The 20,424-nt window shown below is 48.7% G+C and overlaps 1 protein-coding gene across 1 annotated transcript; it reads right to left on the reverse strand.

The window, feature by feature from the left end:
- Window positions 1-1,036: 1,036 nt before the first annotated feature.
- ESRRA (estrogen related receptor alpha) lies at window positions 1,037-18,671 on the reverse strand. Its single transcript, XM_020801733.3, has 7 exons — window positions 18,404-18,671; window positions 14,512-14,857; window positions 11,151-11,267; window positions 7,950-8,075; window positions 5,408-5,575; window positions 4,274-4,543; window positions 1,037-3,240 (listed from the first exon to the last, which is right to left on the reverse strand). Exons 2-7 carry the CDS (start codon window positions 14,843-14,845, stop codon window positions 2,993-2,995), a joined length of 1,263 nt encoding a protein of 420 aa, XP_020657392.2. The 5' UTR covers window positions 14,846-14,857; window positions 18,404-18,671; the 3' UTR covers window positions 1,037-2,992.
- Window positions 18,672-20,424: the final 1,753 nt, after the last annotated feature.

Raw genomic sequence — 20,424 nt, forward strand, 5'->3', positions numbered from 1 at the left:
AAAGTATTTACCAGAATTGGACACTAGAGGGAACCAGATCCCATGCTATGTATTATTGTCTGACTCTCTCTAGTGGCTAGTTCTGGTGATACAGGAGAAAATAACTTTTTCTGGATTTTTTTTTTTTACCCTGCTATGTAGCATTCACTAATATCCAGTTTTCAGCATCCACAGAGGGGCCTTGAACCAACCCCTGTGAATTTCAGGGGTCCTACTGTATTTCCTTATCCTAATCTTCTGTCCATCAATGTTAGATTCTTAACCTCTATTTCTCTAACATTCCACCCTCCTGACACTGTTGAATTGTAGCTCCCTTCACCATTGACACGGGCCATTCCACATTTGTTGCTCTCCAACCAGATGTTAGATGTCATATTGACCCCCCCTTTTTTAACCTGTGGCTGCAACTGCTCTAAAGTATGATATTAGGTAGCATTAGAACCAGCATCCCAAGTACTTCAACCAGTAAGTTTTTCCTTTGGCAGAAATCAAAATGCATTTGGGTTATTTTTCAAAAAGATACATCTGTTTCAACTTGGGTCACTGACTGCAAGCACCCAAGTGCCATTTCCCCCCCCAAAAAAACTGTACAGTTGTGCCTCGCTAGATGATGATAATCCGTCTAGCAAAATCATTGTCTAGCGAAAAGCAAATCGTCTAGCGAAAATCGGTTTACGAAGCAGGGACCAAACGTTGCCCAGCGAAATTCCTCCATAGGAATCACTGTTCTGCGAATCGCTATAGCGATCGCAAAAAGTCAATGTCTAGTGAAAAAACTGTCATGTGGGGTAACTGTCTAGCGAGGCACCACTGTAATTTGAAAAAATAAATAAATTAAAAACACTCTCAATGGGTTGTGTTGGTGAACGCCGATGAGAAATGCAATCTACGGACGATAGGAGAGTCATATGTTTCCCAGCCGATTCTAGCTCAGTTGATCTTGGGAACAATTGAAAAAGGGCTTAATTCTCTATAATTTGTATATTTCCCCAACCTGGACACATGTTATTGTGAACAAACACAGACAGCCACCGACTTTCTTTGGGCTGTAGAAGCCTTTTTTTTTTTTAATTTGTTCAGTAATAGAGCTCTCTATGCATGTGTATGTGTAGCCGCCTATACACAAATCAGAGGTATTTATAATATGTACACACACATAATTTAATAATAATAAAAAAAAATCTCCAGCATCGGCTCTCGCCCCCTCCTCGCCCCTTGCCCACCATGGCGGGGGACGCTACAGGCTGGCCAGCCTTCGGGGGGGGGGGGAGCAAAGCGAGCCAGAAATGGGATAGATCGCTTTTTTTCCTGCAACGAATATACATTAAAATATATTGCTATATACACAGCTCTTAGCTTTAGGCCAAGCAGCCTCCCCTCCTAAATTTAGCCCAGGGATGGCGATTAGGCAGGCCCCTCTGGCTGCTGAGGGACCACAGCTCCCATCAGCCAGAAGTGGCACAGCCGGGGGGGGTGAGGAATGATGGGAGTTGTAGTTCCATAACCTCAGGAGGGTGATGTGTTCCCCTACCCCTGGTTTACTGGGTAAGGAAGGAATGGAAGGGATGTGGGGTGAGTTTTATTATCAGTATTATTGCTTTGGGCAGACGATGGGGTGGGGGGGTATGATCGGTCTAAGGCGGGAGGCTTTTTTTGGCCAGGGAAGGACCAGATGGCTCGGCTTCGTATGGCAGAGAGGGGAGGGAAGATGAAACCACACCTGAAAGAAAAGCAGAGATGCTTTCGGAAACTATTGCTACAAGGGAATTAAGAAAAAATGAGCTTTGCCGGAAGCAGCTGAAAAGCCCCCTGCCTCTTTTTTCTTCCCCCCAGGAGAAGGAAGAGGTTGGGTCCCTCACCCCAACCCTCCGCCCGTCTCCAAAAGTTAAGGCAGGCAAAGCACAACGTAAGACACAGGATGCCCCCTCCCGCCCCTGCCCCCCCCCTCAACATTGTGGGGAGTCTCCCCTCCCCAACGTTTATCTTTATTGCTTTAAAGTGATAATGCAAGACTCCCGGAAAGAGGGAGGGAGGGGATACTGGGAAGGAAAAAGGATACGCGGTTGGGGGGGCACGTCCCTCCCCTGAGAGCTGTCGAAAGCCAGCTCAGCACTAAAGAGACAGAAAAGAGACCCCCCCCCCCAAAATAGCTCCGTGCCGTCTCTCCACACACCGCCCCTCATGTTTTTTGTGATTTCTGGAGTCAGGAAGTTCTTTTGCGCACAAGGGGGGGGGGAGAAGCGATCCAAGTGGCCCTCCCAGACGACAACCCCCATAAACCCAAGGGAGCATGGCTGGGGATGATGAGAGTCGTAGTCCCAAACACCTGGCAGGCACTCGGGCTCCCCCCCCCGCCCGGAGCCACATCCCCCACCGCGTTAAGGTGCATCGCGCTGGGCCCAGCCCAGAGGCAAAGAGAAGGTGGAGTCGGAGGTGGGTGGGGGGGGCATGGCTCTTCCAAAGGAGGAAAATCCCGCCAGGCCGGGCTGTGCCAAGGACACCCCCCCCGGCACTTGCGTGCCAAGGCTAAGCCCAGATCCTGCTCCTCCTTCGTGCCACATTAATCCACTATGGCTTCCAAGCTAGGGCTACTCTAGTTAATACCCCTCCCCTCCCCGCCCCCTTAATAAATTAAAATTAAAGTATGGCTTCCAGTGTGAATGTAAAATTTCGCTCCGTCTCCCATAACCACCGAGGCGCGAGTCCCACCCTGGCCGCCCCGCTGGCCCCTCTCGCGTGGGTCGCCCCAGTCTTCGTGGCCTCCTCCACTCGCTTGGCGTTCGCCTTGGGGCAAAAGCAATGGGCAAGTGGTATGTTTTGCATACACGGAAATGCACTCGATACGATGCAGCGGTGCAGCGGCAGGAGATCCGAGAGAGACGGGAAAACCTGCTTTTCTCTCCCTACCACCACCGTCATCCGTTCCTCCCTCCAGGCCTTCCTTCGGCTAAACCCCCCCTCCCCGAAATCCGTCTCCCTCCGGCTGCGTCGCTCAGTCCATCATGGCCTCCAGCATCTCCAGGAAAAGCTTATGCATGGGAACCTTGCCCTCCAACTTGAGGCTGTAGAAATGGTGGAGGACCCGGGTGGCCGTCTGGCGCAGGAGGGGCAGAGTCAGGAGGAGGCGGCCGGCGCGGCGCGGCTCCTCAGGGCGCCGCGATGCTTCGTATTCCAGCAGCGCCTCGTGGAGTACGTCCCGGAGCCGCTGTACAGCTGCCATGTCCTCAATATGCACAGAGTCTGGAGGAAACAAGGGTTGTGGAAAGAGAAGATATGCATGGATGGAGAAGCCGCTGGATATTTAGACGTGATCAAGGGCAGACAGTAGTCAGGTTGGTAGGCTTCTACTTTTTATTACAACTGCAGGATGCATGGAAAGACATACAGAAGGAAACCCACCCACCCCCCAAATCTCTGCAGGAAATTGGTTCCAATTTCTCTGCGGATGCTGAAAACCGCAGATAATAGTGAACCGTAGACAAATAACAGTCTCTGGCTGCCTCTAGTGGTTAGTTTTGGGAACTACATTGTTGAAATGTGTCCATCTGGGTTTTTTTTTCTTTTAATATTTTCAGACCAGGGATAAGTGAAACGGTGAAATACCGATCCCAAAGATTCGGGAGTACTACTGTACCTTGATTTCTATATTTAAGACATATTTAAAATTTAAATAACTCTGAGCCTAGGAATTAGTACAGTATTTAGTAAAGAAAACAGCTCAGAACCTTAAACAAGGGTACTGGAAGGTCAGTTCTGTTCTTGAGCAATCTCCAAAAATTCCCCAGGCAAAATTCAGGCTGCATACATGTAATTTTTGCTCACCTGGAGAATGGCCTTCCTCTGTGGCTGCATGGCCTTCTCCGGCCTTGATTCCTGTTGTAAACATTTTTAAAAAGCCACAGTGCTTCCACGAAACCATCCTCTATTTGGCTCTAATAGAGGGAGTCTGCCAAAGATCGACAACTCCCAGGAAGCAATATGGAAGCTTCCTTTTAATTTCTTAAATTATTATTATTATTAGATTAACTACAGGAAGCAAGGTCAGACGCAGGCCGTCCTCCAGATGTGTGAAATGTAGGTGTCTGTAGGTTATGTTTCTGTGATCTGAAATTCGCAGAATTCTGCCTAAGAAGTTGTTGCAGAATTCTGCGAGTCAAAAAATCAAAAGAGCACCCTAGATGTTACAGAGACTGGAATTTTTTTTACTTTTTTGGGACCACAATTCCCAGAATTCCCTAGCCAATGAGGCTTGCGTTCACACAGCGGGACTCACCTGAGTTGGCAAGTGCCAAGGCCTTCAGAAGTACGTACTCTTCACGCTCCAGGCGCAAGGCACGGTACTTGCGCACCAGCTGGAGGACCACCCCGCTCAGCTCCAGCAGCCCCGCCGTCCGGGCCGCTTCCTCGTCGAGCGCAAAGTCCTCGGCAAAGACAATCTCGTCCTCGCAGGGCAGCGAGCGCCAGGCTACTCCGAGGAGCAAAACCTCCAGCCACACACTCTGCAGCACAGACATCTGGTCGGCCAAAGAAAGGGCCGGGAATCCTGCACCGGGGAAAGAGCGCAGCAAATTATCGGTAATCGATCGGTCACATGACAGACCCAGCTTTTGCAGTTCGGACTAAAGGTGAAGGAGGTAGCAGGTAAAAGGACTGTAATGCAACAATGACCAAAATAAGCTCAGACAGGCCAAAAATACTATGCCTGGTGCCATATTTTTCTGTGTATAAGACTATACTTTTGTCTAAAATCTTTAAACTAAAAATTGAGGCTTGTCTTATACACGGAAGTAAGCTGAGGAGAGAACAAAAACAAGTGGAGGGGAAAGCAGGCATCAAAGCGATCCTGCAGCACTTTGATCCCTTTCTCCATACGCTTCCTAAGCCACACTAACTTTTCTTAATTTTGGATTGGAAAAGGGGGGGTGTCTTATACATGGGGGCGTCTTATATACGGAAAAATATGGTATTTTAAAAAACTAATATGAGCCAATTTTTATTTTAATATGTTGCATTTTGCGAAGCGCAGATCAGCTGTCAAAATCGCTGTCTTCCGAAAAACGGTCCTAAAATCACCCGTTTTGCGAGTCGCGGACCTAGCTGTCAAAATCATCGTCTTGCGAAAAACGGTCCCGGAAAAAAAAAAGTCTTGCGAAGCACGTCCAGCGAAAATCGCCCATAGGAAACACCGAAGCGCTATAGCGATTGCAAAAACTCATTGCCTAGCGAACAAACCGTTTTGCGAGGTAATTGTCTAGCGGGGCACCACTGTATTTCCCTTCTAAGGCAGGGCGCCTGCTCTGTTTCGTGCTTTCTAAGCAGACGCCATTGATTTTGGCTGAGTTTGGGAACAGTCCAGTAGCCTGTTTTGAACCACACACAGGTGTGTGTTTGCCTCTTTCGCCCTCACCTGGTATGTTTTTGGCCCAGCCGATGATGACCACAATCTCCCGATCCGCCAGATCACACAGAGTGCTTGCTGCCTTGGCCGGGCCATCAGGGAGCGCGGGATCGGGCATGGCGTACAATTTCTCTGGCTCAGCCACCAGCAAGTGTGACACCATCGTGTTCATGGGAGCTGCGGAGGTGGGGGTGTGGACGAAAAACAAGGCACGTGCATCAGGTAAGCAGGTATACGACTTCTGACCCTGACTCCCCATCTTTTCCCAGAGTTTGGAAATCCTAGCCAGAAACATTGACATAAGGTTTGAACAACCGGCCAGGCCTACTTGACAAGGTCCGGCATCTAATTGACCAGTTGTGCAAATGGGCACACAATCAATTCTTGACTGTGTGCCCATTTGCACAACTGGTCATTTAGATGCAATTCACCCCATTCCCCTTCTGCAGGATGAAGGGAACCACAGATCCAAGCTGATCGCTGCAGCCAGGCAACTAGACCAGGGGCGGAAAATTTGGGTTTCCAGATGTTCTGAACAACATTCCCAGAATCCTTGACCACTGGCTGAGCCTGATGGGTTTCATCGGCCAAAAGATATGGAAGCACCAAGGAGACTCACTCCACCCGTGAACTAAACCGAAAAATGAGGCCGTGTAAAACAGCTGACATTACCAAGTGGAAAATCCTACGCGGATTCTCATTGTTCGCCACTTGTGACCACCCCTAATGTTGCTGCTTTGCAGACAGATGATTGAAATCATCCACAGCCTGATAGCCTATTCCACTGCTAACAAACCACTATCACTTTGTCTATTATCTATATCCCTCCCCGCGGTTGCAACCCCATGTATAAACATGACGGTCATCCAGCCTCACTCGTATGTCTGAGGAAGTGGATTTGATCCACGAAAGCCCTCGTTAAAATACAGCACTTAGTCTTCAAAGGGCCAGAACTTTTTAATCTGTTTTTTTTGTTTTGTTTTACTTGATATATTTCCACAGTGAGAAAAACCACACACCAGCTATAACTTTCCCACCCCCCCTGTCTTCGTAAGCGGTGCGGTCCCAAGAGTCACACGGCTGAATGTCACCACCATTAAAATAATAATAATAATACAGTGATGCCTCGCATAGCGAGGTTAATCCGTTCCAGATTAATCCTCGCTATGTGAAAACATCGCTAAACGGAACATAAAAACCCATTGGAACGTTTAATGCGTTCCAATGGGCCCTAAACTTAGCGTTCAGCAAAGTTTCCTCCATAGCGGCAGCCATTTTCGCGCCCTCGGTAAGTGAGGGGAGGGCGTGAAAACGCTGCGCGTGGCCATTTCGGTCGTCCGGCGGCCATTTTAGAACTGCCGAACAGCTGATCCGCGGGCATCGCAAAGCGAAGATCGGTAAGCGAAACGCGAGTTTTGCCCATTGGAACGATCGGTATGCCTCCGCATTAGCGATCCCGAAAAACGAGGCACCACTGTAATTAAGTAGCCTCTGTATTTCTGGATAGTTAACAAGTGATGGAGAAATGTTGGTGCATAACTTTTTCTCACACACGTTTATTGTATGGCTATACAACCACAATTCAGAATTTAATCATGTGGTGCTTCCAGCTCTAAATGGTACAGACTTAGGAAAGGTTTACCCACGCGATTTTTTTCTCCCTGAATTTGTACCTACAAAAAACACAAAGAAATCCCTTTCAGTTCTGGCCTACACTCACTTCTTCCTCCTGGGGCTGTGCCACTGAGTTGCTATGGCAATGGGAATTGCTCACTTTAAGGAACCATTTCCTGGGGAGACGGTCCTACGCAGTTTTTATTGCAATTCTGCACTCTCTCCTTCTCGGTTGGCCTTGCCATTTCCCCCTTTCTTGGTTGTCCACGGCAAGTAAAGGAAATCAGGCAGATTCCTCGGTTTGAGAAAGGGAGGGATTATTTTTTTTCACAAGGCCAGGTAGCCCTTGGACAAAAATCCAAAAACGAAAGCGGGTCATTTCTTGATTGGACCACAAATATCTCGAACACCCGCAAGCTTTTGAAGCTAAGCCTGATGAAGAAGCCTTCGAGCCTTGAAAGCATGCACTTCTCTTTTTTTGGAAATTTTTAAGTATCAAGGAAAGGTGTTACTCACTTTGAGAATTTTGGCGAGAAACAAAAGAAAAGCACAAGAACAAAGAAAATGTTGTGGCACCTTAGAGACTAATTACAGTGTTGCCCCGCTTAATGACGATAATCTGTTCCAGGAAAACCGCTGTTAAGCGGAAACATCGTAAAGCAAAATTAAAAACCCCATTGAAACCGTTCAATGCGTTCCATTTAGACTATCGCAATTGCGATTGCCAAAAGATTGTCGTAAAGCGGATTCGTCGTAATGCGGGGCAATCGTTAAAGCGGGGCACGACTGTACTATATTTTCAAGCAAGCTTTCATGGAACATGGCCCACTTCATCAGACATAAGAGTTAGAATACTGAGACTACATGGCAAAGCATCTGTCTGAGTGGAAATTTGGGGCTCAGCAGCACCCCTCCCCCTCTTCACTGCCCCCCTCACCTGGCTTCTTGGCGGTCACTGTGGCAATCTGCGGGGTGACGAAGGTGCTGGGGTAGGTGGCAGCCTCCATCTCCGGCCGGCGCTTGTATTTCTGACGCCCTCCGCGCACCCGGTCTAGACGTACTCCTGAAAAAGGAATAGCGGAGAAAAGAAAAATAAGATTGAAAAACAGGATATAATAAACAAGGGTGGGGGGAAGACCTAGGTAATTCTAATGGTTGATTTCTGTCTCGAACTTTCATCCCGGAATGAATGTCTACAAAAAACTTCCACAGACCAGCCTTTCTTTTTCTAGAAGATTTGTGGCCATGGTATCCGTGATCCCTAATTTTGTGTTGCCAGATGTCCTTGGACTGAAACGCCGGGAAGGATCTTAAAATGTGTCGTGCGGATGCATCTAAACTAGGACAACACTTCAAAAGCCAGATTTTTAGCAGGACTTTTAAAACACTGATTTCTTAAGATGAGATGCCCTTTTTTCCTGCTTAATGCAAAAGTAGCATTTTTAATATTAATGCACAACTTTGAAGCAAAGGGCTGGGGAACAAAATGTGGGATTCCTTGGCTAGGAATGAGTAAAATTTTTTGGCTACAACTTCCATCATGCCTCATCAACGGTTATGATAGGGTTCAACGGAGTTAGCCTAGACCTGGCATGCTTCAAGCATCACACCGATCTTAGCACCGATCCACCCAAGATGACCTCAATGGGCATTTGGAAATGAAGAAGGCAGAGATTTTTTTTTCTGGCATTTAGTCACGTCTCTGCCCTCAACTTCCTGCTACATCTCTTGTATATTTATCTTTATTATATCTAAAATATTTTCACCCCACCTTTCCTCTTAAAAAAGGACCCAAGGAGACTCACATCATGAAAAAGGCAATATTTCAAACTAAATATAGTAGGCATACAAATATTGTTAAACAATCCAATGCCATACTAAAAATAGTAAACAAAATCACACACAGACACCCGAAAAAAACACACACACTCAAAGCAACAAAGCACAATACTCCATTTGACAAACCCGTCTCAGATACCCGATCCATAAGGGAAAGCGAATCAGAAGTGAAAGGTCTTGGCCTGCTTGCGGAAGGAGAGCAAAGACGGGGCCAGCCTGGTTTCCAGTGGGAGGGAGTTCCATAGTCTGGGAGCAGCCACAGAGAAGGCCCTCTCCAGTGTCCCCACCAAACACACCTGTGAGGGGGGTGGGACCGAATAAAAGGCCTCCCCAATGATCTTAACACTCAAAAACGGTCCTAAAGGGAAAGGCAGTCCTTGAGAGACCTTGGACCCAAAGCCGTTTAGAGCGTTCTGGGTTCGAATCAGCCCTTTTGAGTTGTGCCTGGAAACGGATCAGCAGCCAGTGGAGCTGCTGCTAGAGGGAGATCCTTAATATCTGCCTATCTGTCACTGTTTCATTCTTTTCCCTGAACCTGTGAGGATCAGAACTGTTGTTCCCACTTTCCGATGTAGCTTGTGTGTATCGAGTTCAAATCAGCATGTGTGTATCGAGTTCGAATCAGGACGTAGGCTTTTCTCCCTTGAATGCAACTTTCTTAATAAAAAGAAGTTGATTTCACTCCTGCCCGCTTTATTGTAAGACACACAGACCATGCGTCTAACACGGTGGTTCCTCTGCTACTGTGAGAACCCTAAACAAGGTCCCCCCCTGTTTCTCCTTGCAAACATTCACAACACAACACACAAAAATTATGAGCCGTAGAGCAGGCATACACTCTTCCAAGATACTTCAAGAGTTACCAGTGATTTTCTGGAAGGGGCTCACAATAAATTTCTGGGACGCTATCCAGAACATAGTTTGCAAGGCGGGCGGCGGGGGGGGGGGGACCCAGCAGGCAAACAGTGCACTAAATAAAGCTCAGGGTGACTCAGCTACTGACTCAATAGATTAAAGCTTACAGCCTGACTTCTAGGCAGGGCTATCGCTCAACTGTGAGAAGTTCCAAGTTCATTAGTCACATGGGTTTTAGCCAGTTTTATTAATTCTTCACCGGAACCCAGGAGGCAATGCCCACTAGAGTAGCCCCACTGAATCCGTGGGGATCGGGGCATCCGACTCCTCCGGACGCTCCACGAATTCAAGAGGCCACTTCTAGACGTTGTCTAGAGGGGCGAGGTAAAAAATCGAATAAATAAATAAATAGATTCCTGGACTTCAGCCAATGTGTATACAAGGAAAAACAAAACACGATGCTTTCCTTTCGTTTTCAAATTAGACACCACATCAGCCCCCCTCGCCGGTCTCCTGCGTGAAAACCCGAGTAGGGTGAATGTTTTCTCCTCAAAAATGCTTTCCACCTGCCATTTTCAAAAGAGCTAATTTGGATGTATCCACATATTTTTCCATGTATAAGACTATACTTTTGCCTAAAATCTGTAGACTAAAAATTGAGGGTCGTCTTATACATGGAAGTAAGTTGAAGGGAGAACAAAAACGAGTGGAGGGGAAAGCAGGGATTAAAGCGATCCTGCAGTGCCTTGATCCCTTTCCCCCTGCACTTGCAAAGCCCCACTTCGATTTCTTAATTTTGGGTTAGAAAAGTGGGTGGGTGTCTTATACATGGGGGTGTCTTTTACACGGAAAAATATGGTAACTTAAAATTTTGTTGTTGTTACATGCTGCCAGGTCACCCCTTATTTAGGGAGACCCTATTAATGAGGGATCTCCAAAATATCCTCTCGACAAACTCGACAAATTCCAACAAACTTAAGCCTGTGGCTTCTTTTAGCGAGTTGATCCATTGCGTATTTGGCCTTCCTCTTTCCCCGATGCCTTCCGCCTTTCTGAGCAAATCCTTCCCAGCAAATCTTTTGCCAAGCTCTGGTTAAGGCCCAAACCTTGACATTCTTAAGTTTAAAAGAACTTCAGCTCGTCGGGCAACTTTTCTCTCCCCTCGGGCTCTGAAAAAGAGGCTGCCCGCAGAAACTGTGGCGAGCAAGGAAGGGAGAGGTGGGACCTTGGTGGCAGAGAGCCCATTTTGATACAGAAGACCGGCGGTTCAATTCCAGGCATCTCCGTCTCTTGCACATCTTAAGTTCTTGCAAAACATGTTTCACCCACAATATTTTTCGTTCTCCTCCTTCTGTGGCCGTTCTCCATTTTAAAATCGGTTATCATCTATCTTGAGGTCTATCCGGGACGCCCCATTAAGTCACATCACCCCAAGAACCCATACCTTCCTTAAGCATGCCCACACGCAGGCACTTGGTAAAGCGACACGCCTGGCAAGCCTTCCGACGCCGCTTCGTTATCTCACACTCGTTAGTGGCCGGACAACTGTACTCAATGCTGCCTGAGAGAGAAACATAGAGACCGAATTAGTTACAAAGCCTAAAGCATTGGTTCCCAACCTTGGGTCTCCAGATGTTCCTGGACTTCAACTCCCAGAAGCCTTTTCACCACGAGCTGTGCTGGGCAGGATTTCTGGGAGTTGTAGTCCACGAACATCAGGAGACCCAAGCTTGGGGACCACTGGCTTAAAGAGTGATAGTCATGTAGAAATGCAATATCCTGACGTTGTGTACACCGAAACTCAGGATGTCGATTTTCTGGACACGCAAAAAAGGAAGTCCTTCTTGAAATAGCCCATGGTCAAACCGGGGAGCAACAGAGGTGTGCAATTTCCCCCCCTCTTGGAATACATTTCCCAGAATTCCCCCAGCAGCCGTGCTGCTCAGGGAATTATGGGAGATGTCAGTCCAGTACACGTTTATGATGATGAAAGAGTGAATGTCAATGTGTGCAGGGGTACCTACTCAAGGGCTGAATTATCCTAGTTGGTGCTGGAGATTGACTGGAAATCAAGCTCCAGCAATTTTCTCCGTGGGGAAAACCCATGGAGAGGCCAGTATACCCTATCAGAAAATTTGAGATTTAGGTTCAAGTTCCGACTGAGCTAGGAAACTCGTATTTAGGCCCTAGTTAATTTCAGCCCGACTCTGCTTCACAAGGTTGTTCTGCCGACAAGTGGGGAAAAAACAGGCACGTAAGTTAATGGTTGTTGTGGGTTTTTCAGGCTCTTTGGCCGTGTTCTGAAGGTTGTTCTTCCTAACGTTTCGCCAGTCTCGTGAAAGTCCCGTGAAAGCCTTCGCGATTACACGTAAGTTAACTTGGGTGAGAAATACAGTGGTGCCTCGCTTTACGAGCGCTCCGTTTGACGACGAAATCGTGTTACGTTGAAGATTTTGCAATTGCAAAACGATGTTCCCTATGGGGGAATTTCGCTTTGCAATGATCGGTTCCCTGTTTTGGGAACCGATCATCACAAAGCAACAATTTTCAGCCAGCTGGTCAGCGGTTTCAAAATGGCCGCCGGGTGAAAAACATAGCCGCCCGTTGTTTTCTGGCACAGAATCCTCTCTGCACAGGCAGCGAAAATGGCCACACTATGGAGAATCTTCGCTGGATGGTGAGTTTTAAGCCCATAGGAACGCATTAATTGGGTTTTAATGCGTTTCTATGGGCTTTTTAAAATCGCATGACGACGTTTTCGTTCGACAGCGATTTTTGCGGAACTAATTAACGTTGTCATGCGAGGCACCACTGTACAACTGATGCCATGTTTTTTGAGGGTATCACCAGCAGAGGAGGGATGTCAAATAGATCCTTACAAGAACCAGACAAAGCAGACAAGGTGGGAATATGGTGAAAAGTAACTCCACAAGGGTTTTAAGCCTTTAACCCCATAGATCTCAATGAAGACATTTTTCATAGTGGCGGGGGGGGGGGTCACCTGGAGGTCCATGCCCAACCCTGAAAGGATTAGACTGAAGATGGGTGGAAATGGAGGACAAGGCAGGAGAGCATTTTTTTTTCCAGAGCAAGAGCAGTCTACAATCAGGCAGAACCCTCAGGGAATACACTTCTTGCTCCAGGTGGATGAGGCGATAATGAGGCTTTCAAGTTTCATGACTGTCTGTGACAGATTAGCATGGGGGGTGGTGGTCAGAGAATGAAGGAACTAATCAAGACAAAGCTAGGTAAGTCTTTTGTTTCCTACAAATGGAGAAAAGGGGGGGGAGAGGAAGGAGGGAAAGCACCCCAAAACAAAACAAAAAAGCTTCCTAAATTTTAGATTGTAGATTTATTTACAGTTCCCAGTTTTTCTTAAACTGGGAACTGTATTGCTAAGCCCCTAAAAAAACGTTTTTTGCAAATTGGCCAGCCTTTTTAAACGAAAAATTAAAGGTTGCACCGCAGTGGGCTGAAGACCATTCATTACAGCTCCATGAATTTTGCAAGATTAGTTAGAAGTCTACACAAGTAGAGGGGCTCACTCTGTAAGAAAATCATAATGAATTCTGCCATTTCAGCATTTCCCACTATATTGTTGAATGTATAAAAATAAGCCACCCAGAGACCTTTGGGTAGAGTGGGCGGCATATAAATTAAATAAATAAATATATGTGGATTTCGGAGTTAAGACAGATGATGGAGCCTCCAGCCTCAGAGGGAATCTATCTTGAATTAGCAGTTCAAAAGAAGAAAAAACAGCAGTAGAAGGAGATGCTTCCTTTTTCTTGGCCAATGTTGGTAAAAGACAGCTAGACACACACAAAAAATTGTGCAAGGAATTTCTTATCTTTGTGCAGCATCAGCCCCTATCCAGTGCCACCGAGCGACTGACAAGAAGGGAGGGCTGAGGACCGACAGGCAATGTAAGGAAGCCGTTTTTCCCATAACACATAATTAACTCGTGGAATTCCCCTGCTACAGGATGAGGCAAGAGCACTTCGCTGAGACGGCTTTTTTTTTTGTTTGTTTGTTTGAAAAAAGACAATTTCGTGGGGGAAAAGATAGCTCTGTTGACATTCAAGCCTGTAGTCAGACATTTTCAGTAAGAGGGCCCCAGTCGCTGGAGAACCATTTCACAATACTATGGTGGTATAACATGGCTTTGTGTGTGTGTGTGTGTGTTTGCATGTTGTTGTTGTTTTATCTTATTTACCTAGGCAGAGACAGGCCGAAATACTGCTTGGGTAGTATTTTTATTTCTTGAGGAATCCTCCAGTATAAGCATCAGGGGCTGGTTTTTATTAATGAATCCGTGAAATTGCATTATAACCCATAAAAAACGTGCCCTACAATAAATGTAGTTTCTTATATACTGCAGCACCCCTCTGCTGCTTTCCTGCAAAATTTATTTATTTACAATAGGTTTGTTTTTCCTTTCTCCTTGAAAAGAGCCACAATGTCCTTTGTGTGTGTTTGTTTCTTAGGGAAAACAAAAATTTAGGGAATGGGCTCAGAATAACTCTGAAATCTACCTCTCCTATCTGTGAACCTCCTTCTTCCCCGTGGCGTCACCTCTGCTGACATCTATGTGCTCTATCAGCTAAATGGAACCTCCAGGTTTAAGAGCAGTATACCACACAGACAAAACAACAAGGGATAAAGTTTCTGGAGGTATCTAGATGGCTGTTAGCAAACTGACCGGACATTGGGCTTCCTCCTTGGGGTTTTCTCTGTTAATTTTTCTGAACAATGTTGGGGGCGTGCAAATGTCACGGAAGGGAACCAGAGGAGGAGAAACTCACCTTGAATGGTGCGCTTGAAGAAGGCCTTGCACGCTTCGCAGGACGCCACGCCATAGTGATACCCGGAGGCCACATCGCCACAGACCAGGCACAGACGCTTGGGCATGGAGTTCAGCATGTACTTCCCCCGTCCGGGTGGCTCGTCCGTGTCATCGTCGTGGCGCCGCCGGGAAGCCCCCGTCCCGGCCACCGGTGCCCCCACAGTCTCAAGCTCCTGGGGGACCCCGCTGGCGCTGGTATCAGATGACCCGCTCGGGCTGTGCTGGGCAAGGCTGTCTGGCGACGCCGGCTCGGTCTTGATGAAGAATTCTGCTCGGCGTTCCCGGGAGGACATGGCTGGAGGGGGCTGCAGGAAAGGCGGACAGGGTGGGTGGGGAGGAAGAGAGCAAACAAGGACCAGGGCGCCGTGAGAATCCCGAACGACGCTGGACGATTCCTTACCACGTTTGGAAAATCAGAATCCTGGATTCGCCTAATGAAAGTCGTGGAGGGAAAAGGCGGGGAGGGTCAAGTCATCCCGAAGGGGAGAAGGTTCTTCCCCAGTCCCGAAAAAAAGGTACAGCCTTCAAGATCTTGTTCAACGACAACTCCCATCAGCCCTCATGGGGGTTGTCGTTGAAAAAGATCTCAAAGGCTCTACATCTGTGGGGGGGTACGTATTTCTTAACCCTATGTTACGCAGTTGCATATCTGTGTTTGCATGTTTACAAAACAAGCATCCACCACCTGGTGCTCGCTAGATGTCATGAACTACATGTCCCATGTGTTGGGGACTGCCCTTGAGCAGGCCAGGTGGTACCAGAGACCCTTCGCTTGCCAGAAATTTAAAATGGCTGCTGAAGAAACATGTTGAAAAGGGCGTAGGGCCCATTTCTTTTCCATTCAAAAGGGCCTTGCTCCAGCACGAGGTGGCTTTCCCTCAGCAGAGGTGGGGACAGTTGCAGCGACGGACTACAACACCCACTCCCCCTCAGGCGCTGCTGCCTGGGGACAATGGGTGTTGTAGTCCCCAAGGGGAACTCCCACCTCCTTCGAATCCCAGCCCCACCCCACCCCAAATTGCATCCATCAGCTTCTCTTTCGTTCGCCAAAACTCAGCATCAATGCGCAATACGAATCATTTTCTGATTCCTACTGCGCATTTATTGGTGCGCCGACCCCTAGCAATGTGTATCCCCATCTGACATTTATGTGTGTTTTTGTGTGTGGGGGGGTGTATTTCTACCACCACTCCTTCGTGGATGCCCTGCAGCTCCCACCGGACAGAGAGAAATGTCCAAATACTGTACATCCATTCCGGTTTCCTGTTTGACTGAGCATACCCCGGCCACGTATGGCCTGGCCCAGGCCACGGAGAGTCCCGAGATTTTGGGTTCCCATGGTCAGTTAGGGGTGCGTGCCCCCAAATCGACAGCCGGCCATCCCCCCCCCCCCATTAAGCAGATCTGCAGCGCTCTTTTCAGAGCAGGCCTACTTCAAGCAGGCGAGAAACAGACTCTCGGGTTGATGACTTTTTTTGGCATCCTCCTGCGTAGGAGAAACGGGGGCAGTGGCTACTTGGGAGAGGGGGGCAGCCAGCCACCTGAGCCTGAAATCCCCCCCCCCCCGGTTCCCTCGATCCTCTCGAACTCCCCGCTCTTCCATTCTCCCCCAACCCCGGTGGGTAGCTGGCACGGTCCCCATCGGCATCCTGGCATCCGTGTCAAGGTCACTTCAGGGAGATTCTGCCAGGCCACCGGACATGACCTAGGGTGGCATTAAAAACAGTGCCCCCCCTCCCAGCCCGCTTCTTCGCTTGCCCACTCTCTCTGGACGGAGGGGGGGGAACATCGTGAAACACCACAAGCTAAGAGTAAACAGCCAAAGAACAGGCAGAACCTCCGGCTTTGGGGAAACCTCCCTCCGCATAGGCGCCCTCCTGAAACCCCGCAGTTTAAGCTCTCTGCCTCCCCCCCCCATAACTAGATTTGGGGTTTTCCACCACTACATGGGAATGGGGCAGAGGTTTGATTTCCTGGCATCCTCTCCGGAATGTCACAAAATGGCTCAGGGGCGACTAGCGAGAACGTTTTTCGGGAATTATTAGGTTTTCTTAATGGGGTGTGCGTACGTGGGCACCAGGGTCACAATACCGAAGACACAATGCGGCTACAAACATTTCTTATGCACCTATGCGTAACACGTGTCGGCTCCAACCCCGGCTGAATGGAAAAGTTATCTTCCCTGATTTTTTCCCCCCTATGGAAAAATAATCTATGATTTCAAGTTCTGCAGGCCACACAGGCAGAACTATTATTACGTCTCGTTGAATTGCTGACCGACGGGGTTTTGGTTCCCCCACCGAGCAGCTTCTGCAAGACAAATGGAGGGGACTTTTGGCCCCCCTTTCTGCCTCTTTCCTAGTCAGAGGGAGGGGATATGGGCTGGAGCTATGGGGCTGGGAAGCTAAACTGCCTTGCCAAGCCCACCCACCCCTGCCTGCCATATTATCTCTTGCTTGCTAAAATGTGTTGGAAAAGTACATGCGGGGTTCATGAAACTTTCCCCCGCTTCCAGGCCGAAAAAGAACGAGGCACATGGAAAGTCATGGGAAATTGATCTAGGGGAGCTGTCCAGACCCCAGAAGTGCATTTAAGGGAGACTTTTTTTTTTGCACTACAACTCCCATCCGCCTCTGCCCACGGTCAAGGATGCTGGGGGTTGTGATCCAAAAGCAACCCAAACCCTTCTGCCCACCCCTGATCTGACCCGCTGCTTTTCACGGTTGCGCACTCTTTCTGCCACACTTATCCAGTGCAAGGCTGTGTGCGTGTGACCTTTGACCCCCCCCTTACAGATCACACTGCCCAGACTGGAGGCAACTCCCTCCTTACCACACCCTGTAGCGCTCCCTAGTGGTCTAAGGAGGGCTCCCCGGGGGGGTGAAAGAGGGGTCATTCCCATCTAAGCTGATCTGTTCACAGGTGCATTCCTGGTGCTATGCACGGGGGTGGGGGGTGGGGTTTGCAGGCCATGTGCAAATCTGATGCACCCACGGCTGGCGCAACGGCCAACTCTGCCCCGTGGCATCAAGGGGGGCACTGCTGCGTCTGGATGGTCACCATGACACCTCCGGCCACCTGGCCACAGCCGCCCGATGTGTCCACGTGCTGCCGTGCAAACACGGGGGTATCTTCCTGGCGCACACATGCGCCTCTCGTTCCTTTCCCAGAGTTGTGCTCCCCAGCCTTCCTCCCACACCAGCGGGCCTCGATGTCTCCCTAGGAACCGCACAGGTGTCCGGCCAAGCTGCGGGCCCCCCCTTTCCCAACATGTCCCGACCCTCCTCATGCGCCTTCGGTGCGCCAAAACTCCAGCCACATGCTTGCCCAAGCCCCCCCTTGCCCCCCCGAACATCTTAGGGACGAGGGTCCTCTCAGAGAGCCCCCCTCTCCCATTGCCCTGCAGCATCCACCGGGCAGGGAAGCCACCGTTCACACGTGCCTTCTCTGCACTTACTACCGTTCCCCCCCCCCTCCCCAACCTTGTAGACTGACATGCAAACGTAAGCACATAAATGTCTCTGATCACAGATGCATATCTTGGGATCTGCCTGCATTTTCTCACCCCATAGAAAAGGGGGGGGGTTCTACACCTCCTTAAACCGCTCCCCCTTCCCAGAAAGAAGGTCTCTGCCCCCCCCCCATATTCCAGTCCCAACTGCGCCCCCTCCCTGGTCCCGATCCCCTGCTTCCCCCCCTTTTTTTCCAGCACCACCACCCCGCCACACACACAGAGAGCCAACTGGTGCATGTGTGTATGTGGTTGTGTGAACCCCCCCATCCATAGGGGGTTTCCCTCCAACCTCTCTCTTCCCCCCCAAATCTCCCCGCCTTTCCACGATCGCACTGACCTTGGTAGCAGACAAGGGCTCCGAGCTGCGGCTGCAGCAGCATGAACGGCGGCCAGCACGACACGCGTTGCTCCCTCCCCACACACACACACATACACCCGCGTCGGATCGTTCCCACGTACCCCCCTAAGCGGGGGGGGGAGAGAGGCGGGCTCAGTGGCCCCGCCGGGCCATGGGCGAAGGCTGCGCTCTGCCTCCTCCTCCTCCTCCTCCTCCTCGCACCGGCTGTAGGACACAAAAGGACATCGCAACCCACTTCCTACTCGGCTTCCTCCAGCTGGTGGGGGCGGGGCTTGGGGAGGGGTGATGAATATGCAGAGCAGGGGGCGGGGCTCCTCCCGCATGGACCCGCCCCCTCGAGGACGAAGAACGAGGAAGCGTTGTTGGCTGCCCCTTGCTCTCCCTGTCCCTCTCCCGACCCTGTCGCGCTCCGGTCGCGGGGCTGGAGGGTAGATCGGGGGTACGTGCTCTCTATCTCCCCCCCCCAAAAAAGTTAAAGTTTTGCAATCGGAGGAAAGAGAAGCAGAGACAAGCTTGGGACTGTGCCCTCCACAGCTTCTCAAGGTCACCCTCTTAAATGGCACGGAGGGAGCCCCCTCCTTCCTGGACTGAATAGAGCCTCCATGGCTAGGCGCAGGCTATCTCTCGCCTGGAGAAAATCCAGGTGGTTTTTAAAAAAATATTTTATTTTATTTTATTTTTAACTTATATGCCGCCCACACTACCCTCAAAGGTCTCTGGGCGGCTCACAACATTTAAAATACAATGAAAAAGACAAAATAATTAAAATATATACAGTCTGAAAATTGCCATCAGGACCCACGGCTGATACTATTTCAATTAAATTCAAAATACATTTTCTTACTGTCATGTGCCTCTCCCCGTTTTGAAAAGACAAAGCGACGAAAACCACAAATAAAGGATAACAGTAAAAAATTTTAAAATATATATAGAACCGTATTAAATAAATTCGTTGCAAGGGCTAAAAACCTGTGTAAAATAAAAAAATATTGCCCAGCAGATAAGGTCAGAAACTGGCCAATTAGTTAAAAGGTGGTCTAAGCAAGATCATCTTCACCTGGGGCTGGAAGGAGGAGAGGAAAAAGTCCAGACAATAATGTCGGGAAAGGTGGAAAGGCAGCAGGAAAAGAGGAAGACCCAAATGTGAGATGGACGGACTCCTTAAAAGGAATCCACAGGACTGAGTTTTCAAGACCTGAGCAGGGCATTGAGGACACAGATGACGGTTTTCTGTTGTTTAGTCGTTAAACAGAACCACAACTCTTCCCACAGCACAGGGCCCGTTGATTTTCTCAAAGGGGGAGCCTCGGGATAGTCTTTTCAGGCATGGATCCTGCACCAATTAAAAAAAATAAGTATTGTGCCACTTTTAAAACTATAGTGGTGCCTCGCTAGACAATGATAATCTGTTCCACTGAAATCGCTGTTTAGCGAAATCATTGTGTAGCGAAAAGCAAATCGTCTAGCGAAAATCAGTTCGCGAAGCAGGGACCAAACATTGTCCAGCGAAATTCCCCCATAGGAATCACTGTTCTGCGAATCACTATAGCAATTGCAAAAACTCAATGTCTAGTAAAAACCTGTCATGCGGGGTAACTGTCTAGCGAGGCACCACTGTAACATTTATTTCTGTGTCAGCTCCTGTTGACAAAAACCCCTTTGAGTGAATCGGAACCCTGCACAAGTCACACTGAAATAAATCTGTTAGCCTTCAAAGTACCCTAATAGTTCTATTCTCTCATTTTTCTCTACAATCTTTTTTGGGAAGAAGAAGAAGGAAAGGCAGGAATGGAAAGGAAATTACTAGGCCAATTTGAACTGTTGATAATAGAGAGGAGATTATTTCCAAAGGCAGCTTTAGCTAATATATAGCAAACGTCATTTTGGCATTAAAAATGAGCCTCTGCAGGGTGAATTAAATGGTGCCTGCAACAGATAATGAAGAACGTTCAGCAGTGGGGAATAAATAGTGCAGTGGCAGTCAAACTTGCAGAATGTCC

Source organism: Pogona vitticeps, chromosome 15 (assembly GCF_051106095.1).
Source record: "Pogona vitticeps strain Pit_001003342236 chromosome 15, PviZW2.1, whole genome shotgun sequence".
NCBI classification, from domain to species: Eukaryota; Metazoa; Chordata; class Lepidosauria; order Squamata; family Agamidae; genus Pogona; species Pogona vitticeps.

Bases quoted from the DNA above. Each gene is read 5' to 3' on its own strand.
- ESRRA (XM_020801733.3), bottom strand. From the start codon at position 14,845: ATGTCCTCCCGGGAACGCCGAGCAGAATTCTTCATCAAGACCGAGCCG. The intron at 8,076-11,150 runs GTATGGGTTCTT...TTCCTTTTTCAG, and splicing joins TGTGGGCATGCTTAAGGAAG to GAGTACGTCTAGACCGGGTG. The intron at 3,241-4,273 runs GTGAGTCCCGCT...TGTTTCCTCCAG, and splicing joins CTTGGCACTTGCCAACTCAG to ACTCTGTGCATATTGAGGAC.